Source organism: Camelus bactrianus, chromosome 7 (assembly GCF_048773025.1).
Source record: "Camelus bactrianus isolate YW-2024 breed Bactrian camel chromosome 7, ASM4877302v1, whole genome shotgun sequence".
In the NCBI taxonomy this organism is placed as follows: domain Eukaryota; kingdom Metazoa; phylum Chordata; class Mammalia; order Artiodactyla; family Camelidae; genus Camelus; species Camelus bactrianus.
In genome coordinates this window covers 78,763,884-78,778,717 of record NC_133545.1, presented here as the reverse complement: position 1 = coordinate 78,778,717, position 14,834 = coordinate 78,763,884, and the positions used below count along the sequence as shown (strand labels likewise).

The following is a 14,834-nucleotide window of genomic DNA, read 5'->3' as shown; positions in this document are numbered from 1 at the left end:
ATGTGAAAACGCTTTCCAGTGATTTTTGAGCCCAAGTGGCCAAGCCCAAGGATGATGACAGCAGAGCGGTAGGGACTCCGGTCCACGCCGCTCACCATCCTCCAGGCGGCTGGTAACGCGGCCCCCACCCCGAGGACCAGAGAGAGCGCAGATAGCGCCTTCAGGGACGCGGAGATGGAAGTTTAGCTCCGGGAACCGGGGACGGACACCCGCAAACACGCTCCCTCCGACGGCAGCCAAGCGGCGCTCCCACGGGCCCACGCAGGCGCGCCCACGTGCGCAGTCTCCCGCGCCGCGCTCCGTCGTGCTCTATTGCGCATGTCTGAGGAGGGGGCGGAGCGGCGCCTGACTGGCAGGCAGAGGCCCAGCGAGGCGGAGGAGCTCCTTCCCGGCGGGCGGGGACTCTCGGGCCACCCGTGCGTCAGTTCCGCTGGGGCGGGACGGAGCTGGGGGAGGGTGGCGCCCCCGCTGCTGCTGCTGCTCTGCTGTTTGGGTTGGACGCTCAGCTGATGCGGGCCGGCCGTGGGACGCCCATGCCGGGGAGAGGCGCGACGGCACTGCCGCCCAAGTAGTCACGGCCTGCAGCCCGGTGAGTGGCCCCTGGGAGGCCGGCGACGATGACCGGGTAGGGGAGAGGGCAGCCTGGTGGCCCTGGGCACTCGTCCGGCCCTCCGGGTCTTCTTACCTCTCCTCGGAGAGCGCTTCCAGAGCCAGAGGGCGGGGAGACGCCCGGCTCCCGAAGGCGCCCGGGCTCCGGAAGAGGGCCGCGTGTCCTGGGACTGATTGGTGCGTCGTGCTCTCCGCCTCCTGTGTCCCCGTAGGTCTTGCTGGTCCAGACGCGCTGACTGTTTTGGTTTTTCTGGTCCCGCCCCACGCTTCCTGTCCTACCCCCGCGACTCCCCTCCTAGTTTCCCCGAGTCTTGTGTGGCTTCCCCGGGACTGTAGGGCTCTCCAGCAGTTCGCTGGTGACTGTCAAAAAAGAGTTTCCCATTTTTACATCATTTTCTTCTGTCAGTGCACCGGGTGAGTCTGCTGCTCGATGTTTCTCACTTATCAGCAGTTTGTTTGTAACCCCACCCACACTGAACTCTCTGACTCGCTCCCTTACTGCTGTTGCTTAAGCCGATTCAGGTGTGTGCTTTTTAAAAGGTGGAGTTGTATGAATAATTGTGTGGCAGTGCTTCCCGTCACTGTCATTTCTGTCATCATGCTGGGAGGAACTTGGTTTCTACGCCTAATACAGTGATAACTTTAAATAAAAGTGGTGACACCTAGGCAAAACTTCGAAGAGTTGTGGAACAAGGAGCTATCATGTAATCCTATTTAGAGACTTTTTTTTACTGTCATTAACAGTTGCATCCCAGTCTACAGTCCCATTTGCTGAGATTTCAAAAATGACAGGAAGGATGGTTTAGTGTATCGAGAAAATGCTATTGAAACAGTGAAATGTTAAAAAATTTTTAAATCCGAGAATTTTTTAAGAGTATATTACCCGGTGAACTGAGAGTTTATGCCTCTTATGAGGCAGGTGTTTCAAACCCATTGTAATTATTTTGTTAAAATGCTTGTGCAAATTAATTGTACTTTGAATATAAGAACACATTATTTCATAATTTTTGTTACTCAAACTTTTTCTCAATGTGGACCTTATTTTCCTATTTTTGTATCAGACGTATATTAAAATCTTGAAAGCAGTGGCCTTTTTACATGTGATGTTGGATGAAAAGATGAGTTTCACTTGTTTATTGACTTGCTTCAAGTGCAAAGTTAATCAAGATACATCGTGTACTTTGCGATTTTTTTGCTTAGTAATAATGACAGATAATGTGTGCTGAAGGGTACCTATTGCGTTCCTTGTTGAACATGTATTTGTGAAAAGGTCATAGTTAGTTAGCAGGCACTCTTAGGTAATTCTAACCTGTCTTTCCCATGTCTTATATTTTACTTTGTTCATTATCTGATTTTTTTTTTTTTTTTTTTTTTTTTTTTTAGAATGTGCTTTCATGCCCTGAATTTTTCTGAATCTCTTTTCTCCTGTGCTTTTTTTGTTTGCTTGGAAGACTACTGCTTCCTTACTCTGAATGGCAGAGTTCTACCCTTGTTCTCTCTACATCAGAGTTTTTAAATTTGAAACCCAAGGAATACTTTAGTAGTTCCGTGAATATCCGGCAGTGTCATGGAAAAATATAGTTTATATATGCAAGTAAGTGTTTTTCAAGGAAGAGGAGCTTTTGTCGAGTTCTGTGATCCCCAATTCATTACTGTACACTTTTCTTTGGTAAATCCAGCCTTGTGGTTTCAGCTGTCACTGTGCTAACAACTCCAAACATAAATCCACAGCCTTTGTTCCTACATCACCATTTGAATATCCCACTGTTAATTCATCCTGTAAATCCAAAAGATTTTTATTAAATTGATCCTCTTCCCAGTTATCTCATATCCACGAATGGCATTCTCTCTGTTTCTCTAAAAACCCTCAAATTGTCTTAACACCTCCCTCTCCTTACCCCATTCTTTTCTGTCACCAAGTTCCATGTTTTGTTGTTTACCCACTTTCAAAGTGTGGCTCAGAGTAACCCTCACCTCCATTACAGCGCTGTGACCTTGATTCATACCCCGTCACTTCATGCCTGCATTATTGTGATAAGTGAAGTCCTATATAAATTCATTCTTTCCATCCTCAGCCAAGTCTCCACCTAGAGATTCCCTTAATTCTTCTCCTTAAAACTCCACTCCATTCCCAAGTGGCTGGTCTAAGCCTCACTATTCTATTTATAGCTCCGTTGTATACTACCCTATAAATAGGGTGTCTGGTCTTCCCTGCTCTCCTCTCAGTTGATGATGGTGCCTCCCAGTTTACGTTCTTTATCTTCTTGCAGTCTAGTCTAACTTCTGTCCCAGCCGAGTTTGCTCTGAAAAACCTTACCTGCATTTACCTGTGTTGTGACCTGGGAGCAGTTAAAGTAAGCGTGTTGATTTTGTTGACCGCTCTCTTTGTTTAGTAACTTTTTGGTGGATAGTTACAGTTTCTAGACAGGCGCATTAAAATAGTGTGATTGTGAAATTCTCTAGTCTTCTTTAACTGTTCCTTTTTTCAAATTTGCTTCGTATGCGGCATTTCAGTGCCAGGTTGTTTGGTGTATTCATAATTGGTCATGAGGGTTGTATCTCATCAGAAAGAAAGAATGTAGACCCCCTTACCCAGATCTAGGCTTATGTAGCTCTGTCCTCCGCTTGACTCCTGGGCCCACCTCTACCATTTTTCCCATTTCTTAACTTCCCTTCAACCACCGTGTTCTTGCTCTTCCTGAACAATCAAAGCCCATTCCTGTCTCTAAAGCCTTGATTGCTTTTTCCTGTGCCTTGAACGTTTTTTTCCCCAGATACTTTTAATAATTTGCTTCCTCACTTCTTTCAGGTCTCAGGAACATGTCAGCTCAATTCTTCTGACCACGTCAACTAAAAAAGCACTCTGCACCCTTCCTCCCCAACCCCCAGCTCCATTTTTCTTCGTGGCACTTCTTAGCCTGTTATACATTATATAGTTATTTGTTTGTTAATAAATTGTCTTGTTCTCCGAGACCTAGAAGACTGCCTGAGGTTTAATAAGTAAATAGATTATTCCTTTTACTGTTATATAGCATCCCTTTTATTTTATTTAATAAATAAAAATATTTATTTTTATTTCATTTAATGCTTATTTTTTGTAATTCTTTTTTTTATTGACATATAGTCACTTACAATGTTGTGTCAATTTCTGGTTACAGCATGATAGTTCAGTCATACATACACATACATATGCTCGTTTTCATATTCTTTTTCATTAGAGGTTACTACAAGATATTGAATATAGTTCCCTGTGCTATAGGTATAAACTTGTTGTTTTATCTTTTTGATGCTTTTGCCTTAAATTTGCCTTCAAGTGCTTTTTTGCTTTCTTTGGGTTATATAGGCCTGGTATGTGATTTCCTCTGTTCCTTCATCTTCAGCCTTTCTTTGTCATTATATTGTGACGCTTGTGGCTGGAGTTTTCATTTCTAAAACTTTGTTCTTCCCTCTCATTCTTTGTACAGTTCCCATTTTTTTGCTTTCTTTTTTTTTTGTCCCCTCTCTTATACCACTGAACATTTTAAACCTCCTTAATTTTTTTTCTATTATTTATGATCTTGGTTGTACTTTTTACTGTTGGCCTTTGTGCTGGTACTCTCTGGAGGGAATTGTTCATTTCCTTGGGTATTCGTTCTGTAATCTTTGACTGTGAGTTAATCTTCAGTGCTGGTTGCTTGGCGTGGGAGTCTCATTTGCCAAGAGCTTTGGAAATGTCCTCACGTGGTCATTTTAGTGGACACTGCCGAGGCCCCATGGAGTTCACCACCTCTGACTAGTATTCATTGGCTTAGGGCCTCTGTACCTCAAGGATGCATGACTGCAGATCCAGGCCTGTGATTCCTCTTCAGTAGTGGATTTCCCACTGTTGGTTTTGTTTTGTTTTTAAACATTTTTTTGTTGTGGTAAAAATAAAGTTTACCATCTTAACCACTTTTAAGTGTATGGTTCAATGACATTAAGTACATATTCATGTTGTTGTAAAACAGATCTACAGTACCGTTTCGTCTTACAGAACTGGAACCCTAACCCATTCAACAACAGGTTTTGCCCAGTTCCTTCAGCCCCTGTTACTGTCATCTACTCTCTGTTTCTATGAATTTGACCACTCTAGGTACCCCATGCAAGTGGAATCACACAGTATTTGCCCTTTAATTTCACTTAACGTAATGTCCTCAGGGTTCATCCATGCTGTAGCATGTGACAGGATTTCCTTCCTTTTTAAGGCTGCATAATATTCCATTGTGTGCACATAGCACATTTTGTTTAACTGTTCATGAACATTTGGGTTATTCCCACCTCTGCTATTGTGAATAGTGATGCTGTGAACATAGGTATACATAGGTATACAAATAACTCTTTGAGGTCCTGCTTTGCATTCATTTGAATATATACCTAGAAGTAGGATTGCTGGATCACATAGTAGCTCTATTTTTAATATCTTGTGTACTGCTATACTTTTTTCCATGGCAGCTGCACCATTTTACAGTCCCATTAACAGTGCTCAAGGGTCTCAACTTTTCCACATCTTTGCCATCATTTGGTATTTTTTGGTGTTTTTTTTTTTTATAATAGCTTCCCTGATGAGTGTGGAGTAATACCTCATTTGGTTTTTATTTGTATTTCTCTAATGATCAGTGATGTTGATCGTCTTTTCACATGCTTGTTTACCGTTTGCTTATCATCTTTTGAGAAATGTCTGCTCAAGTCCTTTACCCATTTTTTGAGTTATTTCATTTTTTGTTGTTGAGTTGTAGGAGTCCATTATTGGCTTTGTGTGTGGCTTTTTAATCCACAAGTACTTTAATTGTATTTTATCCTGTGTTTTTGTGTTGGAGATTGTGGGGCTCCTATGTTAATTCAGCTTATTACATTGGTGCAAATCTGGAGGAGTTCCAAAGAGCCAGGAAGCCAGACAGGCTTGCTCTTTTTCTCTCCTCCCCTCTATAAAACTGGATGTTTTAAAATAATATGCTCACATGCCATGTAGCAAGATTTTAGTTCAGAGTATTATCTTCTGAACAGTCACAGTAGGCTTTTGGTTTCTGTCTTTCTCAGTCTTGTCCTCATTACTCCATTCTGTCCGAGATCTGCTAGGATCATCTTAATGTCATTCCTTTGCTTAAAGTACTTTATTGACGGTTTGATCTTTAATCTCCTTGGCAAGATTCACCAGGCCCTTCTTAACCTGGCCCACACTGTCTTTGCAGTACCATCTTCTGCCTCTCCCCTGTTACTTTGTCCAGGTCCTGGAGCAAAACTGGATGACTTGCAGTTTTTGCTCATATTGTGCATGCCTTTTTAAATGCTTTTTTTGTGTTTGCTTGTGTTTATCTTTCCCATTATCTAGAATTCTCTACTTCCCCTCTCACCTTTTACCATGGGGTGAATTCATATTATGCCATTTTTATCTTCTTTTTTTGGACTTACCTGGGTATCTCCTCTCACCTTGTGTCTTCCATTCATCTAGCACTATCTGTTAAAGTGTATTAAACTGTTCCCTTTTTTAAATTACAAAAGTGATACTTGTTCTTTGTTAATAATTGAATCCATATAAAAGTAAAAAGTAGAAGCCCCTCTCCTCATTCTGTTTTGATTCCACCCCTCAGTTCACAGGAATAAATAAGCGCTTACCCTTTCAGAATTTCTGTGCGAGTCTGTGTGTTTGTGTGTGTGTAGCCACAAAGTTAAATTGCATACATTGGTTTTTGTTTTCTTTTATTACATAATATCTCTGTGTCTGCATCAATGTATCTTTATGTGTATGGTACATATTTTATTGTAGTTTGCCTTTTTCACTGTGCCGTGTATGAAGAATATGTCGTTATACTCAGACCATCTAGTTCTCCTTAACTGCTATGTAACGTTCCATTGTAACTCGCTCCGTTTTATGTACATACCATAGTTTATTTAACCACCCTTTGCTAGAAGACACTTCGAGTTGTTTTTCAATGTTTTGTTATTTCAGGCAATGTGGCAGGGAATGTGTGTACACACTTTTGCATGCTTATGCAGTTATTTCTGTAGATTCTTTATAGTGGAATTGATGCAGGAAAACAGATGTGGGGCATGAGAAGGTCTGTGTCCCAGGCTTCGGTTGAGCCCCTGGGATGTGCCCCACCAAGTGTGGGTCCTTGGCTTCGCTCAGGAGAGAATTCAAGAGCGAGCCACAGTTGAGTAAAGGTAGATTTATTCAGGGAGATACATTGAAAGGCAAGAGAAAGGCCATGAGGTGTGGGGGTTTGGTGCTCAGATTAAAAGTGGATACACACTCCATACACAGAGTGTGGGCTGTCTCTGAAGAGGGAGAGAGAGGCACCGAATTGCTGGTTTTTAGGGCTTGGCCGCTTCATATGCTAATAAATGGAAGGACCAGTCTAAGGGGAAGGGGCTGGGATTCCCAGGAAGTTGACCATTTCCCACTCTTCGATCTTTTATAGCTAACCTTGGGATTGCCATGTTGCCTGTGGGCGTGTTATTCACCATGTTAATATATTACAGTGGGCGTATAATTAAGCTCAAGATCCACTGGAAGTTAAATCTCTCATCATCCTGAGCCTCAAGGCCTACTGGGGGTTGAATCTTTCATCATTTTGATGTTAATTGCTGTGGCATTCCTTGAATGGCTGTGCCCTACCCTCTTCCTGTCTCAGAATTGCTGATCAAAGAGTATATGCCTTTAAAATTTGGATAGATAGCATTGAACATTTCCTTAGATACTGTCAGGTAGCCCTCTGTCCCACGTCCCCAGGGCATTATCAATACTGGATATTATCATTCATTTACATTTTACCAAATGAAAGAACACAATATCTATTTTAAACAGCATTTGTATTGTGGTTATGATCCCTTTGTCTGTTAGATGGTGCACGTGGCTTCTTCTAGTCTGACTTATTAATTAAATAAGCACTTATTACCAGACAGTGGAATCTTCTTTACATGGCTGTCTCCAGCTCTAGACTGAAAGTTTCTTTGTGTCCTGTTTGTGGTCTCAGTATCTAGCACCGTGTCTGGTGTAGCTTTGTTGTTATTGAACCTAGGTTCCTGTGCATGATGCATGGTGAGGCCAAACCAACCAAAATATCAAGAGTTTGGAGCGGGGAGAAAGGTTTATTGCAAGGGCCATGTGAGAACAGTGGCTCACTCTCAAAAGACCCAAACTCCCTGATAGGTTTCAGGGAAGAGTTTCTGTGGCAAAATCAGGGGTTGGGGGTGGGGTCTGCAGGGTGTGTGACTTTCCTCTGATTGGTTGGTGGGGTAACAGGGTGGTGTTTCAGGAATCTCAACCATCAGCCTTCTGGTTCCAACCAGTCTGGGGTCCACTGCTTGTGTTCAGCCTGAAGTGACCCTCCTCTATCTGGGTGGGGGCCTTGGTTCCTACAGAGGAACCAAGAGTTGTGTATCAAGTGGTTATGCACACCAGCCCACCCCAGGAGGAGCCGGACCTTGCCCCATCTCAGCACTACTGTTTCTTTCTGCATTCCTTCACTCCCTTGATTAGTAACTGTTTGAATCTGCCCTTTGGAACTCAGGGAAGGTCTAGGAAGCAAAAGCCTTTTTCCTACATACAAGAAACTGGGAACACAGAAAGGCTTTTGTGCCCGAGAGGGCCCCGCAGGGTCCTGCTCTGGTTTCCATCCCCCCTTTTCTTGGATACTGCTCAGTCTTGAGGGGAACAGGAGTTGGACAAGAAAATAACATTTTAGATAGAGAGGTTAATCAAACTCAGCAGAAGAATTTGATTTTAGGGGGACTAGGTTTCAGACTAAATAGTCTACAGATGGTTTGCAATGAATAAAAGACTTGACTCTTCAAAGAACTTAAAGTCTGGTATCACATAAAGTAGTCAAGACTTCAACAATAAGGAAGAAAAATAGCAGATTATCTAAATTGCATATTCAGTTTTGTGGTGTAGGAAACCTTACCTACTGGGTAGCTTCCCTCAATCGGTTTTCATGAAACATCCTGCTGCTCATTTTCTTTATTCATTGACTTCCGTACTGAGAGATGAGTTATTTTCTGTTAGCTTAAAAGTGAAATCAGCCATTATCAGCCATAATGGGAATATATCATTCTGTCTTCTTTTGAGACAATTTGCTGAGTTTAGTTCAAGTAGTAATGTATTTTATCTCTTACCCAATTTCAGTTTTACCTTGAATCCTAATTTTTTTTTTCTTGCCATTTCAGGTAAGACCATGAATTGTGGCATTTCTTAAATGAAGCATTCAGGAATGAAGTGACAGTTGTAACATATAGAAAATAAATGATTTTTAAGTTATGTCTATTAATTTGACTATAGATATATATTATATTTACCTCCTTAGTAATGTGAGAAGTCTTTGTGGGAAGCAGAGAAGCAAGCCGCTGCATTTCTTGTGCTCACCTAAATATCACTGGAGGATAAGCCACATCAGTCTGCAAGGAGGTTCTTATACAAGCAAAATAAGATGTAAATGGACCAAAAATGAGGCACATCCTTGCAGTAAGCACTGTTGCTATCCTAGCAACCATGGTTTGCATATCGGAATTTTGAGACTTAGCACTTCTTCTCCCAAGGGCCTTACAAAAGTGAGCCTTCGTATGTCCCGTATTAAAAGTACTTTGAACTCCGTTTCAAAGGCTGTTTTCGGCAATCAGAATGAAATGATCTCTCGTTTGGCTCAATTTAAGCCAAGTTCTCGAATATTAAGAAAAGTATCAGATAGTGGCTGGTTCAAACAGAAAACCGTTAAAGAAACCATCAAATTTCTGAAAAAATACAGCAACCAATCAGCAGAAAAGAATTCTTTCCCAGAAGAGCAGAGTCACATTCTAGATAAAGAAGATACAGGTAAACAAAGCCTTTTCCATTACACGAGTAATATCACCACAAAATTTGGAGAGTCATTCTACTTTTTGTCACATCATATTAATTCCTACTTCAAGCGGGAGGAAGAAATGTCTCAAGAAAAGGAAAAGAAACGTTTCCAGGACGAATCAGAACTTGAAATTAAAAAGGTCGAAGAAGAGAAATCCAGTTCCCCAGATGCCAGCGTCCTGACTGAAAAGAAGCTGGGCTCAGAAGCCGCTTCGAGTACAGAGGACGAGCCTGCAGGTCCCAGTGGAACACCTGAGGTTCTTCCTGTCTCCACGAAACAAAGTATTGCTAACTTTCTTTCCCGTCCCACCGAAGGAGTACAAGCTTTAGTAGGTGGTTATATCGGTGGACTTGTCCCCAAATTAAAGTATGATTCAAAGAGCCAGTCGGAAGAGCAGGAGGAGGCGGTTAAAGCTGAGCAGGCCGTCAGCAAAGACAAACACACCGAGGAGAAAAGGCGGCTCTCTCTCCAGCGAGAAAAGGCAAGCTGTTACTCAGTTTAGTTTTAAGTTTCATCTCCCAGTGGGACCTAAGAAACTCTAATCATTTGTTGGTATTACTAGAACAGCTTCATATTCTAATTGTATGTATTTTAATGTGTCTTTCTAGATCATTGCCAGAGTGAGCATTGATAACAGAACCCGGGCGTTAGTTCAGGCATTGAGAAGGACAACTGACCCAAGGCTCTGCATTAATAGGGTTGAGGAACTGACTTTCCATCTTCTAGAATTTCCTGAAGGCAAAGGAGTGGCTGTTAAGGTAATTCTAATTACCTTTAATCTGGTTTTTTTTCTTGGAACAGAAATGTTAATAAGCCTTCAGAAATGGAGAAGGCAGTGCCTGTCATTTTTTTATTTAAATATTTTTGTGTTTTTGTCATACATGTGATGTGTTGCATATTCAGTAATTGCCTCATTTATTCTATGATATGCATTATGCTAAAAAGCTCCCTTTTATTCTGTGATATAAATTATGCTTCTAGTATTTATATCTATATTTTGAGTTTGAAATAGAATATAACTCTCAGTATATTAGTTGAATTGCCTAAAAGCTGCCAAGTTTTTCTTAAATGCAATGTAGGTTTTATACTATGTAAGTACTCTTTTTAAGACAGGAGTCATAATTCATAAGACCACTGCTAATTTTTATTTCATGATCTTTTTGTATTTGAAAGTCTAAGAATTTTAATGATCTTACTGATCATTGAATTGGTGATCCTATTAATAAAACAATTAGCTTTTCCTTGTCTCAGTTTTTTCAAATATAAAACCATGAAGATAATAAAGCCCCTTTAAATAGACTGTTTTCAGAGAAATCCTATAAAATGTGAATGATGCAGTTAAGTCTCTTTGCATCTGAGATTATTTGTAATATATAATGAACAATTTGGAAATACCATATAATGAATAGATAATGTTAACATTTCATTAGAGATCTGTTAGTATTTATTTTTAATTTGCCATCCAGAAAATTATAAGTGAAATTAGTTCACATTTATTCAACTTTTTGATAACCATCTTACTGAAAAATTATGTTTTTTGAACAATGTACCTTTCTGTAGTTTTATATTGTATAATACATACATTATAATAGCTAAACTTTAGAATTTCATGGACATAAAATTTGGGGTTATCTTTTATAAATATGTACTCTTACCTAAAAGATAAATTTTCCAAATATATATATATATGCTTTTAAGTCATTTAACATTGCAGTGATATACTGGAAGCAGAGCTCTAAGATGGAATTGCATACTTTAAGGAGCTTTAAAAAAACTTTTTATTGAAGTATATATAATACACATGCAGTTGTAAGTATACAGTTCATTGAGTTTTCATATACGCCCATATAACTAGCACCCAGATGTAGAACAGAATTTATCACTTCAGAAGCCTCGCTTGGGCCCCCTTTCAGTCACAGTCTCCCCAAAAGTAATCAGATTAGTTTGCCTGTTTCTGTACATTATATAAACTATTACGATTGCCTTCTTTCACTCAACATGCTGGTAGGAATCTTTCACATTGTTGTAGGTGGTTGTAGGTCATTCATTCTCGTTGCTTTTTACGCTTCATGGTGTGAATGTATCACAGCTCATTTGTTCACTGTGCTGGTGATGGATTTCTTGATGGTTTTCAGTTTTAGTCTATCATGACTAGTTTGCTGATAGAAACTTGGGGAACTCTTATTATTTTCCATAACTGACCCCAAATCTCAGGACCCTTCAGTCCCAGGGAGACATGTGATGTGTGTTTTCTTGTAGAGCGGCTCGCCTGGATTTACCGGGCTTCCTCCTCACTGATGCACTTCATGTACTCCTCTTTCCTTTTCATTTCCTGAACCCCGGAATTTAAAGGCTTGGCTGAGTTAAGCATTTTCTTGTTAGAGCACATTGTAGATGATGTGATGTCCCTCATACTGCGTCATGCCAGAACACACACACCTGGGTGAGTAACCATTAGTAATGCTAAGAGTGACCCCTGGACTAGAGAGATTACCGTCTGATCTTTTCATTGGATGGTTAGGCTAGAACCATTATCCCATCAGTCATTAACCTAATTGTTCCCAGAACTAGTCGTTTTACGAGGGTTACAGAATGATAGATTTCTAATTCTGTCATCCTTCTGCATTACAATTGATATTCTCCTGTAAAAGTAGAGCTTTTCTTCACTAGCTGAAGCTGTTTGGATTCTCTTAAAGACCAATGTTGCTGGAAAAGCAAAAAATGCTTAATTTCTTTCTACTTAGTCACCAGTTTTCAAAGTAAAGAATTTTAAAAGCTGCCTCAGTGGTGAGATGAACTTTTGGCATTTTTTTCTTTTTGGTTATCATTATAAAGTCATAGTTTTTCTTAAACTTTTTAACTTAAAAAATATGTATACAGAAAAGAATATAGCTCCATGGATTTTCAAGAATTGAACACATCTATATAAAAACCACCCAATTAAGAAACAGAATTTTACCAGCACTCCAAAAGCCCCTTTGTGCCCCTTTCCAATCACTGTCTTTAAAAAGATTGACCAATTTTTTTGATTTCCAGCAGTGTAGATTAGTTGCACCTCTTTCTGCATGTTATATAAATGGAATGAATGTGGTGCGTTCTTCCATTGATTTGGGCTTTCTTGATTTTCCCTCAATGTCTTAGTCCATTTGGGCCACTGTAATGAAATACCATCAACTGGGTAGCTTATAAACAGCAGAAATTGATTTCTCAGAGTTCTGGAAGCTGCAAGTCAAGGTCACGGCACCAACATGATTGCTTTGTGGTGAGGGCCCTCTTCTTGGCTCACAGCTGGCGCCTTCTCACTTGGTGGCCTGGGCAAGGGCTCTCTCTGGGGCCTCTTTTATAAGGGCACTAATCCCTCTTCCTGAAGGCTCCACCCTCATGAACTAAGCACCTCCCTAAGGGTTCAGCTCCTAATACTATCATTTGGGGAGGGTTAGGATTTCAACATAAGGAATTTTGAGAGGACACAAATACTCAGACCAGAGCACTTGATATTTAAAAACCTTTCAATATAGGTATCTTGCACATCTTTAATTAGGTTTTTTAAAATTTAATTCCTGGGCATATGATGTTTGGGGATGGTAATTTTATTTTTGTTATTTTTATTTTAATATATTTTACTAATACCAGGATCACTTCTTGATCTTTTATTTGGTGCTAGTTTCACAAACCTTATAATTTTTCTGGATGCTGGACATTGTGAATTTTAAAAATTGCATAGGATCTAGACCATATCAGATGATTTCTTTTTCCAGAGATAGTCTGTTTGTTCCTCTGCTTGACATACAGAGTGGGACACTGATAATCTTAATTCAGTTAGAGTTAGAGCTGGGCAGTGCCTGGCTTACAGTTTGTTGACATTTCTAGTTTGCCCTGTTTTTAGGGCACATTGAGAGCCTAATGTGTTCACTACCACCATCACCTCCTTGAGCCCTAAAATCTCAAAAATACAGAAAATCCCATTCTCATTTTCAGAGATTTTCAGCCTAGCTTTTTAACTTCCCACACCACATAGTTAAAGAATCCAGCAAATGTCCTGAGGTGAAACCAGTCATGTGATTGAGGCCCCTCGAGTCCTCAGTTTAACTTGGGGTACTGACCAGATGAGATGCTTCCATAGAAGCTAGAATCTTCGATAAACTCAACATAGACTCCTTAAGGATTTAAGCTCTTGCCTCTGATCAGCAGTAGGCAGTTAAACTCTTAGAATCTTGAAGTTCTAGTTCAGTTTAAACTAATTTAATTGCTCCAATTTCTGCCTTCTACCTTAGTTTTATTTTTTAATTAACATTTGTTGATATTTCACATGAGCAAACCTTGTATGCCTTGTATTTTGTGTGCAGTATACACAGGATGGTTTATTTTTTCTTTTAATAACAAATTTAGTTTCCTGTAATTACTATGAGGCAGTTTGATCTGCTTAACTTTAGGATTTGGACATAATACTGTATAAAATTTACCATGTTAACCTTTTGTTATAACAATTAATACTTCATAAATTTGTGTTAAGCAAATTGTATTTTTTCTAATTGTTAAGTATTGCACCTTTTAAAGAAAATACTGGGCTAGAGGTTAATTTTTGACCTAGATGTTAGGACAAATGTATTCTAGGTATTAATTGACATTAACATGTCAAAAACTAATCTGTCATTTAAAATTACTGAGAGTAATAAACAGTGGCACCCAGATTATCTGTGATGATCTACATGTGTTGGTTAAAAATAATCATACGTTGTCACTCTTGATTTGACAAAAGCAACAAAATGTCTTTTCTCTCAATATAGGAGAAAATTATTCCATATTTACTACGATTGAGACAAATTAAGGATGAAACTCTTCAGGCTGCAGTTAGAGAAATTTTGGCCTTAATTGGCTACGTGGATCCAGTGAAAGGAAGAGGAATCCGGATTCTCACGATTGATGGTGGAGGAACAAGGTAAGGCTAGAAAAATGATTTTTTTTAAATTATAGACCCAAAATACTAAAAATAGAACTGCCATATTATCCAACAGTTTCACTGCTGGGTATTTACTGAAGGAAACGAAAACACTAATGTGAAAAGATATATGCACCCCTATGTTTATTGTAGCATTATTTACAATACCCAAGGTATAGAAACAACCTGTGTCCATTGATGGATGAATGGCTAAAGAATATGTGAGGGCTATACACATACACATACACGTATATGCACACATACACGCGTATACGCACAGGTACATATTACACAGTGGAGTACTACTGAACCATAAAAAAGAATGAAATCTTGCCATTTGTGACAACATGGGTGGAACTTGAGGTTATTATGCTAAGTGAAGTAAGACAGACAGGGAAAGACAAAAACCATATGATTTCATTTCCATGTGG

The 14,834-nt window shown here is 39.8% G+C and overlaps 1 protein-coding gene across 3 annotated transcripts in view; it reads left to right on the top strand.

Annotated features, from left to right (window-relative positions):
* The first annotated feature begins 317 nt into the window (after window positions 1–317).
* Window positions 318–14,834, top strand: part of PNPLA8 (patatin like domain 8, phospholipase A2) — a 38,169-nt gene continuing 23,652 nt past the window's right edge. Inside the window, exons 1-4 of one of the 3 annotated variants that reach the window (XM_074367675.1) lie at window positions 318–589; window positions 8,794–9,945; window positions 10,073–10,222; window positions 14,252–14,403. In XM_074367675.1, the coding sequence (XP_074223776.1) occupies window positions 8,884–9,945; window positions 10,073–10,222; window positions 14,252–14,403 (1,364 nt within the window). In that variant the 5' untranslated portion in view covers window positions 318–589; window positions 8,794–8,883. Of the gene's footprint in view, window positions 590–919; window positions 1,024–8,793; window positions 9,946–10,072; window positions 10,223–14,251; window positions 14,404–14,834 lie in introns of those variants that run through there. The other 2 variants (XM_074367677.1, XM_074367676.1) reach the window with 2 other exon arrangements.